Source organism: Epinephelus fuscoguttatus, linkage group LG10 (genome assembly GCF_011397635.1).
Source record: "Epinephelus fuscoguttatus linkage group LG10, E.fuscoguttatus.final_Chr_v1".
NCBI classification, from domain to species: Eukaryota; Metazoa; Chordata; class Actinopteri; order Perciformes; family Serranidae; genus Epinephelus; species Epinephelus fuscoguttatus.
The window spans coordinates 26,408,351-26,428,517 of NC_064761.1; the positions used below are offsets into that span (position 1 = coordinate 26,408,351).

Genomic DNA, 20,167 nt, shown 5'->3' on the forward strand with positions numbered 1-20,167 from the left:
TGTGCTCACAGCACAGCACCGCGCAGCGCAATTGGCACTCCCCAGAGACCACAAGATTGGCAGGTCCACCACTGATGCTCTGTTCTCTTCACAGATGAGAACAGGTTCACACCGAGCACATGTGACAGACATGAAAGAGTCTGAAGATGAACGTTATGCTTCCTCTAACATCATCCACTGTGACTGGTTTCCATGTCATAGCCAACTCTACCCTGACTGCTGTTAGGTACCAGGATGAAATCCTCATAGTGGTTGTCAGACCGTACGCTGGTGCAGTGGGCCCTGGGTTCCTCCTGGTGCAGGACAATGGCCGGCCTCATGTGGCCAGAATGTGTCAAGCAGTTCCTGGATGATGAAGGCATTGATGCCATTGACTGGCCCTCTCTTTCCCCTGACCTAAATCTAATTGAGCAACTATGGGATACCAAGTACAGCCACAGACTGTGTAGGAGCTCACTGATCCCCCTGGACAGCATCCACCGACTCATCAGCAGCATGCCCAGACGTTGTCTGGAGTGTATACCGACACACGGGGGCTGTACACACTTTATCGGTGTGATTTCGAGTCCAGCACTGAGTCAGTTGATGATTTTGGTTTCCATTGACCATTGTTGTGTCATTTTGTTCTCATATGTGATGTGTGATTTAAGTGTTCCCTTTTTTTTGTTCTAAAGTAGAGAACCTGGAAAAATCTGCTTTGTAATTTTAACTCAAGTTCCACTAATTTATTTATTCTTATTCCAGAGCTTTCAACAGCATCTTCAGTCTTTATCAGTGGAATGAAAAGTTACTCGTGGTGGTATATGGAAAAGCTAAAAAGCTAAAAGGTAAGTACCTGCCTCAGTCCATAATCAAGCAGCACGAGAAGACACATATTCTCCAATAATTTTATTCATAATTTTAATATAAACAGTTAATTGTTGAATAATTTACACACAGCAAGATTTTTATTTTCATATCATTGCAACATTTTCTGTACATGTCACTACTTGGCTCTCCTTTGAAAACATAGAAAAAATAAATTGTCAAGCGTTCATTTAGTCATGGCACATTTTTGATCCTGTACAATATGCATGTATTTCTGTGTGTGTGTATGTGTGTGTGTGTGTTTTCAATATGTCGATATATGTGATACATAAAGATAATGGCACATTTGGATCCAGTGTGATGGATGAAGCGATCTCTGTGGGTTGCGGGTTTTGGGATTGGTTTTTTTTGGACTGTACATACACACATATACACCTGCTGTCTGCAACGATGTCTCAACATAATGTTTACACAACATATCCCAAAAAATTAATACATCAGCATATTCATCGGCAATAAATGACATTAATAAAGAGGTATCCTGCAAGACTACACACAGCATTCTGGGGACCACCTATGTGCACTGAGGAGAGAAAAGACTTGAAGGACACAGAAGAGGAAGAGGAGGAGCAGCGATCAGAGACAAAGAAAGCCGTGGTAAAGACTTCAACAGAGGACGACACGGACACAACTCCATTGATTTAAACGACGTACAGCACAGGGAACAGGATAGAGATAAATATAAGGTACTGGTGTGTAAACTGGAGCAGACCACTGGACCGACAGATGGGTCTTTAAACGAAAAGAAGAGGCAGCTCTACCTCGGATTTGTCAACAGGGTCATCACACCTGCAACGCCCACTGTCTATCTTTAAACAATGGCGTCTCTCTCCCTAATCAATAACACAAATATGAACAGTTCATCATCACACTACTGACAGACAGTACTTAATTCATTCATAGCTGAAGGTGTTTCACCTTTACGCTGAGCCTCCTTTAAAGGAGCAGGTTCGACAATTTGGGAAATATGCTTCTTCACTTACTGGCGGAGAGTTAGATGAAAAGAACGATGCTACATAACATCTGAAGGCTACAACTAGCGGCTAGTTAGCTTAGCTTAGCACAGCTAGCTTTGCTCTGTCCAATGATAACAGCACATTTAAAGCTCCCTAAATGACATGTGATATCTCCTTTGTTTTATCTGGACAAGAACAAAACTTAAAAAGACGTGCCAGTAAACTTCTTGGTCAGGATCCGATGCCAGGAAACAACTGGATACAACAGGAAGTTGCTGCTTCCAGTCGACATATTTTTTTTTTACAGAATAAATAAACAACATATAGTGTGGTAAAGGCGGGAGTGGGGGAAAGAATTGATACAGCATAGTATTGCAATATTTTACATGCCAATATTGTATCGATACATGGACAGCAAGTATTGTTTCTTTTATTATTATCTAAATTATTGAAATTGCGAATACAAATTGAACTTTTGCTGGCCTTCTGAAATAAAAAAAAGCTTTTTCAGTCTAGTAGGTACATGTGTTCGGCAACAAAAGATATAGAAGTGACATTAAGTCTGAAAACATTTTAGATAAAAGAGATGTTGATAAAGGTTTCCTCTGCGGACATAATTTCCAACTTAAAAAATAATTAATCACATTATGTTATTGCAATACTCAGCATATCACAAAAATGGCTTAAAAATCACAATAATATTTTATCATGGCTTAAGTATCGTGACGGTATTGAATCATATCATACTGTATCGTATCATATCATATCGTATAATATCTGGTGATTGCCACGGCTACATAATTAATGAGCATTAGAGGTGTCGTTAGGCGGATTTTATAACTGTCGGGCAAAACCACAGTAGCTGTTTACATCTGTTTCTATTCCTTGTGCTAAGCTAAAGCTAACGCAGCTGGTTGCAGCTTATTTATTTACCATGTATCAATCTTCTCATCTAACTCTCAGCAAGAAGGCAAATAAGTGTATCCCCCCAAATGTCTATTACTCTAACACCTCCAGCTTTACAGTCTAAACTTAAAGATGTATGGTTGTTGAACCATCAATAAAGTTTTTTTTTTTTTTTTTTTTAGCTTATTCAGGATTTTATCACTCGTGTTTCCTCTTCTTCAAAAGGATGTGCAGTGGTCTTTTCCAGTTTTTCACATACACAAAAAAAAGGAAAAAAAAAAAAACCAAAAACATTTGCAAACTTAACACACGTCTTCAGTCAGAAACGATTTCATACAACAACATCTGTGATAGGTGACGTATTTGTGACACAAGAAAGGCTTTATGGGTGACATGCTGCTGTGGGTGGGGGTGGGGTGGTTGAAATGCATGACGACATTCAGAACATGCATCGGTTTTTAAGAGCAGGGTTCGTTTGCGAAACGTTTTCAGGCCACATACTGTTTTTATGTCTTGTTACACAGGCTTAATAAGCCCTCAGACCGGAGTTGTGCTGCTCCTGTTAAATACATCGACAGACTTGACTCAGCTCTTTTTCTGTGTAGTGGGTTGTGTCATGAAAAAAAAAAAAAAAAAATCAAAACAAAAAACAAGCTATCTTTAAATTTAGAAAAAAAGTTATATACACATTGATAACAATGTTAAATTCATAATGTACAAGAGTAGTAAAAGTTTACAGTCAGAAAAAGTAATTGTATTTGCCCTCCATACTTTGGCTAAAAAAAATAGAAATCAACATCTCTAAAATGTAATACTTTTTTCTTTTCTTTAAAACAAAACAATAATACATACAATGCTTTGTTCTCACCCTGCGCTGCGTCACTAGCATGCTCTGTCCAACCGCGTTTCAGGTCATCAGAGTTCAACAAAACAAACCTAAACTTCCCTAAAAATCAAGTGCTTTCGTTTCCCAGGGGGGGCCGAGGATCTGTTGCTATTTACAGTTAAGAGCTTATTAATCAGTTCATTTATTCATTTTCAGAATCAAGGAACAACTGAATGCATTTCATATGGAAATCCCCAAAGTGTAATGCAATCACCTGTTGCTAATCACGGGGTTTTTGCATGTGCATTTGGGGCTGTCAAAACAGACTGATGATGAAAAGTAAAATCAATAAGCATCAAATTATTAAGCTATCTGCTGGTATAGATAATTCATTTTTCATGCACAAAGCAAGCCAGAGCTTAGCAGAGTAGAGACACAAGTTCAACATGGGTTCTTTTTCTTCTTTTTTTGGTAAAAATCATCAGTCATAATCCAAATTACAGTATTTACCCACCGAGCAGTGAGAAGGTTTCTCTCTGCAGTTACAACTAAACAACACAGCGTGTGTAAAAACATAATTTCTGTGTTTTCATTTCATGTTTGGAGGTGGAAAATCCTCTTTAGTGATTGGTGGAGACATGTTTCTGCTCTGAGGGGAGTGGACTGGGTGGGAGGGGTCAGGCGGGCCGTTAGTCTGAGCAAGGCACTATGGGTCGATGGCCCTGTTTGCTTTGCCACCCCTGACCTGCAACACTCCCATCCAACCACTAGAGGGCAGTCCAAACCATATCACACCAGACAGAGAGGAGGATTCCTGATTATCTTCAAAGGGGGCAGAAGGGTTTCAGAAAGGGTGTTTGGGTTTTTGTTGTTGAAAACTTGTCCTTGGACTTATCATCACCATTTTGCTTTTTGCAAGGATGCTGAGAACTTGCGCTTCAGTCAGAGTAGATAAAAGGTAGGTAGGTAGCTCTTCTTCCTCCTCGTCCTCTTTATCCTCCAACCACAAAGCATCAGGCCGCCTCCCTGAGACAAAAAGTTACAATCTAGATTTCATGTCTGTTTAATAGTTCTTATGGCACACAGGATTGTCCCAGTCCAGCTTTTTTTCTTTTCCTTTGCAGAGCGGGGGGGGCTCCTCTTTAAAACTTTTTAACCAGCCCAGACATCAGTGTCCTGATCAGCCAAAACAGACCCGATCCATGGCATTGACAGAAAATAAAGGTCATCTCTTGATATTCACAGTAGAAAAAATATACATACAAAACAAAAAAAATCAGAACAGAGAAACAGACAAATCAACCGACAAGGACTGGAGGAGACGTGGGAGCTAACTGTTTTGACCACAAAGAAACAGATCGACAGACTGAAGAAGAAGAAGAGTAGGGCTTTCTGCCAGACAACAGGTTCAGTCTAGATGTGATTTTTTTTTTTTTTTTTTTTTTAAAAAAGCATGAGGGTCCAGGGCTGAGCCGTGGCTGCATGTAGGTGATCACTGATATGCACAGTCAAGAGACGCTCTTTTTTTGACTCATGCTAATGTCACATCCCCAGAAACCAGTACAGCCGCTACTACATACAGTCCAGATGATTGGTGTATGCGGAAAAGGGGAACACACACAAACACACACACACACAACAAAGCTTTGCTGCTTCTTCCAGTGCCCGGGGGAGGCCTCTTGTGAGTAATTTTATAAACTGTATAGCAACTATGAGAAGGATAGTGTGTCGATAAAGTCAATTTACAGCCTCATGTTCCACATTTAATAAGTGCTGAGGGTAAAAATCATGAGGAGAGGGACAATAATCATATCCCTAGACTCTACACAGATGACTGGAGCTTTACACTCAAGACATTTAACAACAGAAAAGGGCAAAAAAATGATGCTCCCAACAATATCCACATACTGCAGGGGTCAATGGCAGCTTCCCCCGGGACACAAGAAGAAGAGAAAACTGAGAGGAGGCAGAGGGAGTTAATACACCACAGGGGGGAAAGGAATTCATCAGCAGTGTTGGTAATGTTAGAGAAAGTGATATTATTTGACTTTACGGGATACTGAGAGACTGACGGGGATGATTTTAGGCTCTTTAGACTGATTCCTCCATATGCACTGAGGTAGACTCTGGCCAAAACACAAAGACGACGACAATTACTTACTCACTAACTAACTAAATAACTAACTAACTCCTGCTGCTCGCCACCAGCTACTCCACCTGTACAATAACAAACTAGGCTTTTACATCGCTCCACTCTCAAAAACGCTCCACTAAAAAGCTAACTGTGTTCTTCTTATACAATGACAATGATCATAATAAAATAAATATCTGGTATTTCAAAGATATGGGCACCATCTTAATTAAAAATTGCATATGCGTGTGAACACCACCACAAGATAAGCAACCTAGGTCGAGGTGGAGATGAGAGCTGTGTCCCGATTCCATACTACATACTAACTCTAACTGGGTTTTGAGTATGTAATGTGTTCGTACTGGGAAATTAAGTACACTCAAAGATGTACTGCCAAAACAGTTCAGTATTAAGATAACAATTTAGTTTTAGTACATAGTGTGGAACTGCGACACAGCTGAGGTCCACCGTTTTTCTGTCATGTACGTAAAACTGACGGGCTTCAGATTTTTTTTTTTTTTTTTTTTTTAAATATACCTTTTTTCTGCTTTTATTTTCCAAACTATGTCACAGATTATTTACAAAGTACAAAAGCCCAAGATTGTAGTTCCTCTGTATAATTAGCTAAAATCTACATCATAACCTCGGGCACCTCTGAGTGCACAACAGCACAGACTCTGGCCAATCCACAGTGTCACCGCCAAAGCACGAGGTGAACGTCAGCGTTCAAACCTTACGCTGGCAACAAGCTGAAACCAAAAATATAAAATAATAATAATAAAAAAAACCCTGCCCCATAGACTTCTGCTTCTCCAGCTAAGAACAAAGTTGTAATCTTACAAACACAAATGTAGATGCAGCTTCAATTTCTACGCCTCTCCTGCCTCATGTGAAGAAATACAGAGAGAGCACAGAGGCCTGTGTGTGTGTGTGTGTGTGTGTGTGTGTGTGTGTGTGTGTGTGTAAGTGTGTGTGTTACTAGCCGATGTAACTAGCCTGGACGTGGCTCTGGGTTTGAGAAGGCACTGGTAAAATATGGAGGCAGCTTCTCTGCTTTCTCTGACTCTGATTCTGTGGGTTCTGGTTGTTGACAGAAAGCTGCCAACACTTTGGCTATACTATAAGTGCTGAATGCTGTTCGGCTGGATTGGCAACCACACCGGTCTGTGTGTCCAGAAAAATTAAAAAAAAAAAAAGTCTGCTCACAATCACCTCCCACGTCACTGACTGCACTGAGAGAGGAGCGGAGGATCTGCTGTGAAACTCTGACGGCCTTTGGGTTCTGAGTGAAGGTCAGAGTGAATTAATGATCTTAAGAGACACGACGAGATGTCGGCAATGAGGACGACTAACTTCTCTGTAGCTTTGTGTGACCATTTGGTCGACAGGAATGTTTCTGATTCCCGGCAGGAGAAACAAACTTCAAATATTCAATTTCTAAATAGGAAAAACAAAGTCTTTCATGTGTGCTGTGAATCTGATGGGGTGTGGTGATGGTATCAGCTTTGCCAGCAGGCAGGCAAAACAGAGGGTGGGTGGGGGTGGAGGGGGGGTGAGGGAACGAGCAGTTCCAACTAAATCCTGGAATGTCAGACCTGAGTGAAATAGCTGCTGCACACCGTGTCCTGACCGCCTAACTGCATGTGATAGCAGAGAGAATAATAGGATTAGCAAATCACTCACACACTCTCAGAGAGACACAGAGAGAGAGAGAGAGAGACTGCCCCTCTCTCCATTACCTGCTGTGGACTCTGAACACAGTTGGAACTTTCCGCATTTCTCTCCAGCCCCTTAACCACAAAACGTGGAAATTTCCAACAGCCCTGATTTTGAGCAGTGACTTGGGCAGCCAATGGGAAGCCTCGGGAAGAGTGAGGAGGCAGAGAGTGTGCGGGTGGTGCGTGTGGTGCAGAGCGAACCCAACTGAATGACAGTGACTACGTTTACATGCACAAACTACTCTGATTTTTGCCCTTATTCTCATTCATTTTCCTCAACTGCTTATCCCGTTGGGGGTCGTGGGGGGGCTGGAGCCTATCCCAGCTGACACTGGGCGAGACACCTTGGACAGGTCACCAGACTATCACAGGGCTGATACATAGACAGACAGCCATTAACGCTCACATTCACACCTACGTACAATTTAGAGTCACCAATTAACCTTTGGACTGCGGGAGGAAGCCGGAGTACCCGGAGAAAACCCACGCTGACACGGGGAGAACATGCAAACTCCAAACAGAAGGGTTTGAACTACGAAACCTCTTACTGTGAGGTGACAATGCTAACGACCAAAAACCACCTAAAACCTGAATTATACCAGCATATCCCACGTCTTTAACTGGAATATGCTACCCATATGGGATACCCAAATGGGATATGCTGTTCACATGACCACATCAAATTTAGAATATTGTCTTATTTTGAAAAATAAGGGCATGTTAGTGTGCAAGTAAACGTAGTCAGTGTGATGGGACCACAATGTGTGAGTTTAATAGAACCTTCTGTCTAACACTGAGGTCCTGACCTGTGCCAGATCTCAGGTCAGATGAAGAGAATGCTACCGCTCTCTGATGTAAATCATGAGGATGTTTAGTGCTGGTCATAAAACAGACAAAAAAATAAGTTAAAAAAAAGAGGGCCTCATTGTTCCACTTCACCTGCACTCGGCCGATAGCTGTTGTTAATTCCCCTCCCTGCCCTGATCCAAGCAGCACCAACACAACTAAAAAGCCATCGCTGTTACGCCAACATAAGGAAGTACAATCACCGGGCGAAGCTCTCCACGCTCTCTAACTTCACAATGATATAACAAACCTGTGATAACAAACACTAACAGACCTCAGCTCCAGCGTGATCTGACCAGAGAGACAGCAGACACGGAGACAAACACATCAGGTGCACTTCCACCTAGAAAGACCTCATTCCCCTTTTATAAAGCTCTTTTTTTTTTTTGGTTATTTCATTTTTTGTTTTGTTGTAGTAGTAAAGTTGCCTCTAAATATTGACAGCTCTCAGTGGGAACAAGGTTTATAAAAAAAATGATGCAGTGAGTTGACAATATTTCGGGGCTTCCTCCTTTCCCATCCGCATGGAGCGAGAGTACTCACGGGGGACAGGAGGCCTAAGACACAGAGAGCACTGATGGTAGATTAGTGTGATTTCTGGGGCTATAAAAATAAGAGAATTAAAAATAAAAAACCCAGAAAGAAAAACCCGGCAAAACAAAACGCTAGCAAAGCTTCTGATGAAAAATATTACAAATATGAACTATTTACAAAAAACATCAATATGTCATATATTATATATAAAATATTGGCACATAAATACCAATATTCCATATATACTATATATATTATATATATTTATATATTTCTATACCCACTAAAATATATCAAAGCAGCAGCTATTGGTCAGTCTGAGGAACTCTTTTGTCCAATTCTTAACTGTTTAAATATCCTTCAGCCATATAGTGAGGACACAGAAAAAAAACTGAGAAAGAGAAGAGGAAAAGAGGAGAGAAAATAACAATAAAAGCAAATAAATTAAAACTATTCACCAAACACCCGATGAATCTGTGTGTAGTTTGGAATTCTGCAGAACAAAAACAAAATGAAAACAAAAAGAAAACATTCCTCTAGGAATAGATGTTTGTTCTAGGATCAAGTCTTTGAAAGTCATCCCACCGTTCCAAACTGATTAAGTCATTGTTCAAAAAAGGAAATTAGTGTAAGCGCTGATAGACACTTCTCTTTGTTTATAGGCCACATACAAAAAGGCCACTATCTGAGTAACAAGATTTCACTTGGAGATAAAACAAAGCACAGAAATGTGGAAATGCAGATTGGTGGGGAGAGAAGGAGGGACAAGTCTTGAGGAGATTGAGCAAAAGCAGCCTTCTTGGTTGTCTAAGGTTTGTTGTGTTCACAGTTTTTTTTTTTTTATCTGTGTTTCCATCACGAGGAGTCCTGGAAACGTGGCAATAGTGAAAAAAACAATAGATAGGTAATATGGTAATAGAAAGTCCGATGTGTTGTGGAGGAAGTTAAAAAAGTGTTACACCATGTTTGCATCTCTTGCTTGCCTGTGTGCGGCAGCCATGAGGAAGAAAATAAAAAGTCCTGAGATCTGTGTGTCTTTTTTTTTTTTGAAGGGCTTCTCCAAGAATAAGAAAATCATTAGAAAATGATGAGAGGAACATGATACAGAAGAAAATGGACTGGAAGAGAAAGAAGGATGGGAAGGGTGGGTTAAACGAGTTCTTTTTAGGAAACAGGAAATGTTAGGAAGGGCTGGATCTGGGCAACGATAAGATTCGTCCGTTTTTCTTGCCACCGTTCATGTGTGTGTAGGGGACATGTTCCTCATAGTTCCCCCTGAGGGCCACCGAGGGCCCGCTGTCCCTGCCTAAGCTCTCCTCTCTCTGGGAGTATGACGACGGGTCCAGTGGGATGCTCTCCATGTTGTCCAGGTCCAGGTCGTACTCCTCTGTCTCAGGGACTTTGTTCTCCTCGCTGTAGAAGAAGGAGACCTCCTGGAACGACGGGTGCAGGTCCTCCCGCAGCATCTCGATGATCTCGTGGAACATCGGCCGCATCTTGGGGTTGTACTGCCAGCACATCTGCATTAGGCTGTGCCTGGGGGAGGGGATGAAGAGACACAGAGCTATAAACCTTTACTGCAGACCTCGGGTCTTACCCAAATAATTCATTCATTTCCTTTAATTAAGCATTCACCTCCCTGGGACAGCTCAAAAACAGAGGTATAGGAGACTTACTGAAAACTTTTCCAGACACAGACTAGGCCCCATGAGACATAATGTGTAGCTTTTGATGCAACATAAAGGTATATAGACATTTCAGATAGTGATACAAGCGTACAGGGCACAGTAGCAATCTTCTACGCAGCAGGGAGCATTGGGAACTACCTCAGGTTTACTGTTTGACACTATATTGCTGTTGTCTGATGCAAGAGGTTTAAAATGTTTTTTTTCTCTCAAGTACAAAGTATGTATCTGCTGAAGAAGCATCCTGAAAAATGTTATAGAGATCAAATTATCTCCTGTGTGCTGAACCGATCAGTGTAGTATATAAAGTACAATGGAAGCCTCTCAGGTCCCTCACACACCAAGCCCACCATCGGACGTTCGTCAATGTGGGGCCGTTTGTGAGCGTCTGTCGCCCTAGTTTTGGCGGTGTATATGATGGTGTCCCCCAGAGAACACATTATCCAGACATGATATAGCTCGAGGTGCCCAAAGGTGCCTCATTGACTGAATTTACTCACATCCTTTCGGGGCAGTTCTCCGGCCGGTCCAGGTATCCTCCATCCATGACAAACTTTAGAACCTGTTCGTTGGATAAACCCTGGTAAGGCTGCTCCGCTAGCGTGCTGATCTCCCACAGCACAACGCCAAACGACCTGCAAGACACACACACAACCACGTGTGATCGAAGGCACCAGTGATGTGATCAGGAACGTGAGGACAACACAACAGCTGCTGAGGCTCACCAGCAGTCAGAGTGGGCAGTGAAGACTCCATCCTTCAGAGACTCTGGAGCCATCCACCTGACGGGAAGCAGGCCCTTCCCTCCTTTACGGTAGTAGTCAGTCTCATAGATGTCTCGGGTCATACCAAAGTCTATGAGGAAGAGGCGAGAGAGAGCTCAGTACACCTTAACTGTACACCATAACACAGAAGTAACTGAGATGAACTGGAGCTAAACAAAAACAAGCCACAGTACCGCCAATCTTGACGGTGAAGTCCTCTGCCACCATGCAGTTCCTGGCTGCCAGGTCTCTGTGGACAAACTTCTTGGCGTTGAGGTAGGCCATGCCGTCTGCAATTTCTGCAGCCATCTGGATCATCTCCTTCAGTGTAGGTGGTGGACGGCCTGTGGGGTTGTTCTACAAAACCGCACACAAAAATACAGTCAGTGATGTGTTTAAATATCAGAGCTGAGCCTCCCTCAGCTGTAATGACTACCTCCACCTGAGGAGACAGGGCATCTGTGACACATACCTCAGAGTCCGGCCTGAGACTGCGCAGGTAGCTCTTCAGGTCACCGTGGGTCATCAGCTCCATCACGACTAGAGTGGGCTGACCTTTGGACACCACACCTAAAAGTCGCACCTACACAGAGAAACATAAAAAGAACACACATGGTCATACACACGTCAGTAATTCACCTCAGTGCAGTTAAAATATCTTCAGCAATTTCACCTTTAAGAGAAACATCCCTGCTGTTAACAGAGCAGACAGGATAACACATTTATAAAATGTTGCCACTATGTCGACTTGCTCGTCATCTGTGGGTAAATAATAACCCCCCCCCCGGCACACATGTCTCGACATGATTTTTAAAGCTGACAGCACAACATATGGCGATTTAATTGGTGCTTAGTAGGCTGTTTAATGAAATAATATCGGTAGGCACAATTGCTTACCAAGTGTGAACATTTGTTTTTGGAGTCACACTGTGTGTCAATATGGCAGCATCAACACAACAAGCGAGTCATGATTCTGTGAGTCATACATGTTCATGCTGGTTTCGGCAACATGACTGAAAGCTGTAATGTACTGTAATTCACAAGTGTATGGATAGCTGCTCTGCTGTGCCTGTTAGTGATGAGGCTGTGAGAGGAAACGTTTTGAAAGGGCATTTTGCAGTGTCGTACCACGTGGTGACAGCTGAAAGCCTTCATGACGGAGGCTTCGTTGAGGAACTCGATCCTCTCTCGCAGGCTGGCTGATTCGTTGACTGTCTTGACGGCCACGCGCGTGTCCGGGTCTCCTTTGATGATGTCCTTAGCGATTCCCTCGTACACCATGCCGAAGGAGCCCTGACCCAGCTCTCTGAGCACCGTGATCTTGTCCCGGGGCACCTCCCACTCATCAGGAACATACACTACACACAACAAATTTACATTTAGATTAAAAGAGACATTTACAAATAGTCATGAGGTGCTGCTTGTCTTTGTAAATACAGAGCTAAAGCACAATGTGTTCCCAATCTTAGCTGTTATTTTATGAGGCTCTTACCATCATTGGTGCTGATGTACTCAGGGTTTGAGGAGGCGATAAGAGGTCCTGTCGGCCCTTCTGTTTGCCTGTAACACAACCAAAAAAGCATCTGAGACGCTGCACAGTGTAATAAGACGACCTTCGTCAAATCCCACTACAAGTTTATAAAGAAAATAAGCAGCATTCCCTCTTTGATGTCATTTGGTGCAATCTGCTCAGTTTATGTATCCATCAGGGTGGATTATCCTGATAGACAGTCAAAGATCTTACCTCTTCTTAAAGATCACAAACACTCCACCTCCCACAAACAGCAGCAGGATGAAGCAGATGACTGGACCCATCACAATCCAAATTAAACCTTGATCCGCTGTAATAAACACAGACAGGCAACGGTCAGTTCAACAATTATGAGAGCAGTTTATGAACCTCCAGAAACAGGTGAATGATGCATGGCATGCAAGTTCAGTTAAGTCAGACATGTAGCGTCCAGTCTTACGATTGGGCATGAAGAAGTAAGTGGTTTCTGTAAAGGAGCCATTTCCTGCCAAGGAGGTGGCACGGACCCTCACGCTGTAGTTACCAGGTTGCACAAGCGAAAGCTTCGTGCCACCAACCTTGAGGTAGGCTGGCCGTGACACACACGCTGTGTGAACCTGGAACAAAAAGAAAAACACTTGAACACGAGAGATCATGACGAATAATGATAAGTATGTAGAGCGTACAGAAACATGTTCTAAACTGATTCATGCTTTTATAAACACTCAAAATTGCACTAGAAACTTTGGTTAAAAATTAGAAAATGAGAGAAAGCCTCTAAAGAAAGAGCTATGTGGCATTCAACGTCCTGAGTAAAGACAATATCAAGAGCCAGAGTCTACAACATGCAAGCACATCAGTGATAGTGCATTATCTAACTGGGTTTACTCATAATTAAAAAACAATAATGTACTGGTGAGTGTGTAAAAACTGGAAACATTCTGGATCACAGTTAACACCAGTAAAAAGGCAGCAACACACATAAAATAAGAAGTAAGTCCTTGAGTGTTTCGTCACGGTGCATGATTGGAGGTATACCTACACACCTACCTCAGGATGCCACAATATAAATGTATACTATGAATATTAAGCCTGGTTCAGACTTCAGGGGTTTGATATCCAAACTGACTTTGAAATCGGGCTGCATCACACACATAAGGAGAAATTTCAGCATGAATGCACCACCTCACGTGATCTCATGGGAAGCTGATTTAAGCAAAACGTAGTGTGATGTGGTGTGACAACTTGCTGCAATGTGAATGATGCTTTGCAGTTAGAAAAACAAAAGCAAAAAATACAATAAGTCTGGATGAGAAAATGGTTGGGGAGACGCAGTCAGCTTTTACTGTCAACTTTTTAGTGAGAACTGGAGGTGAGATTTAATATCTGTCAAGTCGTATGCTAGCCAACGTTAGCCTCAAGGGCTACAATTAGCAAAAACGTTAGCAGCTCCATACTGACATAATCATAATTGTAATCATCCAGATTTTAAATCTTGAATATCAAACACATTTAACGTGATTTCGGCAGCCGTGATGATCCTGCGATCAGCTTGAGAGGTTCAAGACTGGATGTGTAAACCTGTCACACTACCAGATAATCTAGGCCGAACATCTCTATTGTTTATAGTCCCAGAATGCTTTCTCTTCCGACTGTCAGGAGGGGTGAATCGAGGATAAATCAGCCCAAAGCTCCTGCAGTCTGAGCTCTGCTTTGGGTTAACTCTAAAAAGAAAATTTAATATTGCTCCTCCATCACAACATTAAATTAATCCAAAACTTCCTTAATATTTTAAAAAGAAAACCTAAAACACTGTGTTAGAATATTAACAACTTCAGCGTGTAGGCAAATAAACAGTCAGTCAGTCAGTCAGTCAGACGTCTGCATAAAAAAAACGTGTTTCTAGTCTTGCCATGTGCCACAACTGTGCAATAAACAAAACAATGAACTTGAACCTCTGACATGCTCTAAATGTGATTTTAAAATAAATCCAGATCAGTGTGTGAGCTGCGGGGAGTGTTTTCAGCAGTGTGTTTTGAGTGCAGTGCAGGAGATGTCGTCTGAGATGCCAGTCCATCTCTGCCACTGCATTCTAGTCTTCCTTCCTGCCTCTGTCACTATGGTAACAGAGCTGCTACTGGCTCCTAGGGTCAGGCAGTGCAGCAATGAATAGCAATGAGAGATGAATTCTCACATTTACAGCAAGTAAACAACAACAACAACATCACCGCCGCACACACTTAAAGAATCCCGCCATCACAGATGAGCACTCCTGCACACAAACACACAGGAATAATAATATGCAAACACACGCGGCAGAAAACGTCAACACACACAGTGGAAGCATTGGGAGTTTGTAAACAAATATTTCCTTTGTTCCTCTCTCCATATAAGGAACAAGCAGAATTTGAGTGTATACAGCAAACCTGTTTCTGCCTGCCTCCTCTCCCCAGAGTCTTCCCACATCACATCTCTCTCCATTTCCTCTCTTACCTTCCTCCATGTGTTCTCATGCACCTGTCTGCTCTTTAAGCCCTGTGTGTCTCCTTCCTACAGAGCATATCAGCATCATTTCTGCTGCTGCTCTCCCTCCCTGACTCCTGTGTCCTTCAGTTTAGGAAACCTCCTTCCTCTCCCTTTCTCCTGCATCCTCACTCTCTGAGAGTTGGGTGATGGTGATACTGACCTCTGAGTCTCCAACCTTCCTGTAGAACACTTCATACAGGATGATGAGGCCGTTCGGGGAGCGAGGTGGATTCCATTTGATAAACACATATGGAGGCTCGCCTGTCACTATCTCGTGGGTCACAGGGCCTGGGATGTCGTCTGCTTTCTCTGTAGGGATCGGACACAAAGACAAACACTTAACATGTGCAGGATAACACACTGCATTTTTACATTGTTGTTAGCTGGCAACATTTGTGTTTTTGGGGGGTGCACGTGTGAACTGATGATCGTCTGTGGCCTTTCTAAATGCTTAATGTGCAGGGACATCTTTAGGGTTGTACCAAGTTTTATTTATTTTCACTTGAATCTGAATCTCTTATTGAGATTGTTGTAGACATATTCCTTTAGCATGTATGCATGTATGAAAAGTCTAGTTTATCTATATGGCACATTTCTGCCAGAAGGTCAACATGTATAAGTCCCAGGCTATTGTTTGAGAGCCCTCCATTGGTCATGTATCATACATAGCCATATACATAGACCTTATGTGCTGGGAGTAACGCCATTCATGGCTGGTATGTACTTTAGTCTGATTAGTGTTTCTCAGACCCTGATGAAGACCTTGAGTTCATACGCATTGGTCTGTTAGACTGCCTGTGCTCAAAGAATAAATATATGATATCATGAGAGTCTTGTCTACATTTATTTGAGACTTCTGAGGTCTTATTTTGTAGTTCTGCACATAATACAATACTAATAATATTAGTGTAGCCTAATCTTCATCTGTAACGGCGCAGAACTTCCTAGGTCAAATATAATAAATTGACAAAATAAAGCTGTGCAGCAGTAAAATGTGGATAAGAATTTGAATGTCAACGTTATGAATGAGGCTTTGAACTATTTGGTAGAGCCCTAGAAATGTCAGTATAAGTTGTTATAAGGCACATACAAGTGAGAGATCTGCATTTTGTCTTACCCTCTGGCATAGTTCGGGCACTGACGTAAGTCGCCATGCTGCAGCGTTTGAGGTCTGACGGATGGTTGCAGGCCATGATCTCTATCTTGTAACTGGTGAAGTGGTGCAGGTTGGAAATGACCGTCGACTCCTTTGAGAACACCTTCAGCTCCACCTGAGCGGAGAGGATGAAAGAGATGTGATTAATCCAACAATGTCATGGATTAATGAATACATTCAAGTCAAGTTTATATTTACTTGAGCACAATATGGTCAATGTTTCATGAAGAATGTCATTATCAGGAACAGGGACATGTTCTTCCTTTGCTTTCTTTCTGGTTGTGACATTATTTCAGAACATCAAAATCAAAACATAATTTTAATGATCAGTAGGTAAAATAAATACCATGGATAAAGCCAAGGTTAAAATGAATTTACAGATTTGGAAATACATTCTTTGTCAGGGGACAGTTTTTACTTCTGGTTCTGCTGATTTGAGCAACTTGTTAATGCCATAAGTATTCATTTTTTTCTACTTTACATACACATCTTAAAACTGGAAATCCAGAATGGGGAACAGCAAACGTTCAGCACATAGTTCACACAAATATGACGTACAAAATTATGTATTGTATACAAAATCGAAAGTGTTTGAGACCTTGGATCCTTCCTCGTCTTCGTCTTCAGGGGTGGCTGTTGTGGAGCCTAATGCCAGACTGGGGGCTGTGGTGAGGAAAAGAGAGGGAATGGTGGCGTTGGCAACTCCCACTGAGCGTCGGCGACGAGACGGTCTGGAGAAACAGAGCAACAGGTAAAGCAGTTAGCAGATGTCAGGTAAAATACCACTGAAAACCTAAAGGAAGCAAAGTTTGTTTTTCTCAGACAAGCCAAAACACAGTAATACATAAGTCAGATGAATATCATGTGAATCAGATCCTGGCAGATGGAGCAGCAGTGTGGAGGAGGCCAGCGAGGACCTCTGCTCACACTAACCTTTATAATGTGCAACAAGTCTGACTGCGTGACATTTATCCATACACACACTACTGCCCTGCTGGAGGAGCTACCAACCCTCACCACTGGGTGGTGTCAATGAGCAAGCCCACTTTACTCTCAGTTGTTATGAGTGTAAGCCCACCACAAAGGCCATGACTCCTAAAAAAAAGACCTGCAGTGTACCTCTACTTACGAACAGGTAGAACCTTTGTTTAAAAATTAATTAACTATCTTCATTCCTTCAAAACTAAGCACAATTAAGTGTCCTTGATTACAACACTTCACCCCAAGTTGCTGCAGTGACGCCGCTCCCTCACTGTACAGGGAAGTGGAGTTAATGTTGAACCAATGCTCTCTCAGGTAGGAGAAAAATAAGAAGCTTCCTGCATCCCCTTTGCGTGACGGGAAAAGAGAGCACGGGGAGTCCTCTGTGTACTTCAGTGTATGGAGCTGACTTTGGCCGATTCAACAGCATGGGTTCAAAATCCAGCTGAGGTGTGTGTTGAGTTTGAGTGTTTGTGTGCATCCAAATGGCAGTCTGCATGACTGCTCCCCTGACTGGCATGAATGATAATGGGCACAGTAATCACTCCCCTAGGGAAGCGGAGGGAGAGACTGTGAGTGTGTGTGTGTGTGTGTGTGTGTGTGTCAGGGGAGAGGGTAGGGGCACCATGGCCCAGACAATCAGCACCTCCCACCCTAAGCCCCCCACAGTAGTGCCCTGTACAAAAACAAGGGTCTACACACACACACACACACACACACACACACACACACACACACACACACGGATGGACGAGACAGAGTTGGCACAGAGCTGTTTTGAGACGGACATTACGGTGGCTGGGACAAAAGTGGAGTGATGGGGTTTTGGCTGGATAGAGGGGCTCTGGTGTTGCTGCTGCAGTGCCACAAACAGCAACTAACAAAACAGGAAGCTCTTGTTGGGTGTTACGCTTGGTGTGAGAAAAACATCCTGTAATGTTAATGTGTAAAGGCATTTTAAACAAACAAAGCTCATTAAAAGTTGTGACCAAACTGCTGTTCAGTGTGTGGTTTTAGTGTGGCCACTGTAACAAGCATGTTTTAGTAACACTGCCCTGCCAGTCTGCACTGATATAAGAGGAGCAGTAACAAGCACAGCAACTTGGATGTTGGACTGAAATTGCATTTTGGGCATCAAGTGCCATAAAAAAGGGGGTAAGTGCAACATGGAAATATGACAAAATGTGGAACTGTCATGCACAAATCAGCAATAACAATGTAACGTTCGCTAGCTAGTTGCTAACAAGACGTCAGCATACTGAGTGATTTCTTTTGTTATGCTTGTAAAGAAAAGGACCGTAATACATTGAAACGGCATTAAACTAAGATAATATGATGTTTATCGTAATTTTTAAATCCTAATTAATGAAGGAATACATAGTATGTGGGTTTCTTTTGTTGCATGTACATCTTGCCAATGACTTCTCTTTGCAATCAGTTTGAAGTGTGAAAAATCTCTGTATGGAGGGCCTTGTAGCTCTAATGCTTCGCCCTACTCCTCTATCCCAACAAGAGTTGGGACACCCTATCCCTAAACATGAACGCACAAAACAGAGAGGTAAGGGCTAAGAGATATATACAAGGGGTGTGTTGGGATAGAGATTTAATTACAATCCAGGATGTGTACCTGCTCTCAAAGACTTCATTGTGGAGGTAATTCTCGAAGGTCTTGCGGTACTCGATCTCCTCCTGCTCCTTCTTTAGCTGGTTGTCTGTCTTGGGGCAGGCGCAGCACCTTCCCCCTGACGTAGGCTCATCCGTCTGGTTCCACTTCTGCTCATCCTCGCTGTCCAGGTGGGTCGGGGTACGAGACGGCAGCTTCATCCCTGAGCAGGAGAAACAGGCGTGAGCGAAAGCCAGACAAACAAATGTAAAGTGAGCAGCAGCTGATTAGTTTGCCAACAGTCGCCTGGACGGATCTGAATGGATCAACCTGTAGATACTGACCTTGGAGACAGTAGTCAAACTTGTAGAGGTCGCTGTCCTCTGCCTGCTTACGACAGATGACGCGGTAGTGGGTGATGTTGCCATTGGGACTGTTGGGAGGCTTCCACTTCAGGATGATCTGAGAGGAGGAGTTGGAGGAGGAGATGGGGTCCAGAGGCACAGAGGGTTCTGAGGAGGATGAAGAAAGACAACGGTCAGGACTGCATTGGTGTTGTATGACCTTAGGCCACGTTCAAACTGACTGTAGTCTCATGTAAAAAACGCAGCCCCTCATTTATTTGAATGGAGACAGCCTGGCGACACAGCAGGGGTGCCACTGCAGGGACGTCCAGTAAAAAAGTTGAACCTATGTCAACTGACAAGATTCTGTGGTGGCCAATCAAAAACATGAATACATTACTAACAGATTGACTTGAAACACTGGATTCCTACTGTTTACCTCATCATCATCATCACAACGGAGCATAAAATGATTGCGGTGGTGATGTTTTCCCAGACAGGAAAGGTGGGGAGGGGGAAATTTGCTATCAAGCAAACATGGATGTAAACAATGCAGGGTTTAAGATAAGCAAAAAATGTTGCTAATGATTTATGAAGAAGGAAATGCATTCAGCCTGTTTGTTATACCTCAAGGACAGACCAAATGCGTGTAAGTGAGGAAGACTAAATGTGAACATAACTGCGTTTGTTAAAAGGAAAACTCCACCAGATACCTTTTAGCCAAGACGGTTAAAAGTCCAAAAATTGTGATCCTGTTTAATTTATTCATTGTGCAGTTGTGAAGTCAGATGTTCTCGACTGTCACTGAAACAGT

General features: G+C 42.6%; 1 protein-coding gene across 1 annotated transcript in view; it reads right to left on the minus strand.

The window, feature by feature from the left end:
• Positions 1–4,602: 4,602 nt before the first annotated feature.
• Positions 4,603–20,167, minus strand: part of insrb (insulin receptor b) — a 97,214-nt gene continuing 81,649 nt past the window's right edge. Inside the window, exons 10-23 of the mRNA XM_049586948.1 lie at positions 19,354–19,521; positions 19,034–19,232; positions 17,024–17,156; positions 16,387–16,540; positions 15,430–15,578; positions 13,204–13,360; positions 12,978–13,074; positions 12,726–12,793; positions 12,362–12,591; positions 11,706–11,816; positions 11,428–11,590; positions 11,195–11,324; positions 10,970–11,104; positions 4,603–10,320 (exon numbers count right to left, since the gene is read on the minus strand). Coding sequence (XP_049442905.1) covers positions 9,966–10,320; positions 10,970–11,104; positions 11,195–11,324; positions 11,428–11,590; positions 11,706–11,816; positions 12,362–12,591; positions 12,726–12,793; positions 12,978–13,074; positions 13,204–13,360; positions 15,430–15,578; positions 16,387–16,540; positions 17,024–17,156; positions 19,034–19,232; positions 19,354–19,521 — 2,249 coding nt within the window. The 3' untranslated portion in view covers positions 4,603–9,965. The remainder of the gene's footprint in view (positions 10,321–10,969; positions 11,105–11,194; positions 11,325–11,427; positions 11,591–11,705; positions 11,817–12,361; positions 12,592–12,725; positions 12,794–12,977; positions 13,075–13,203; positions 13,361–15,429; positions 15,579–16,386; positions 16,541–17,023; positions 17,157–19,033; positions 19,233–19,353; positions 19,522–20,167) is intronic.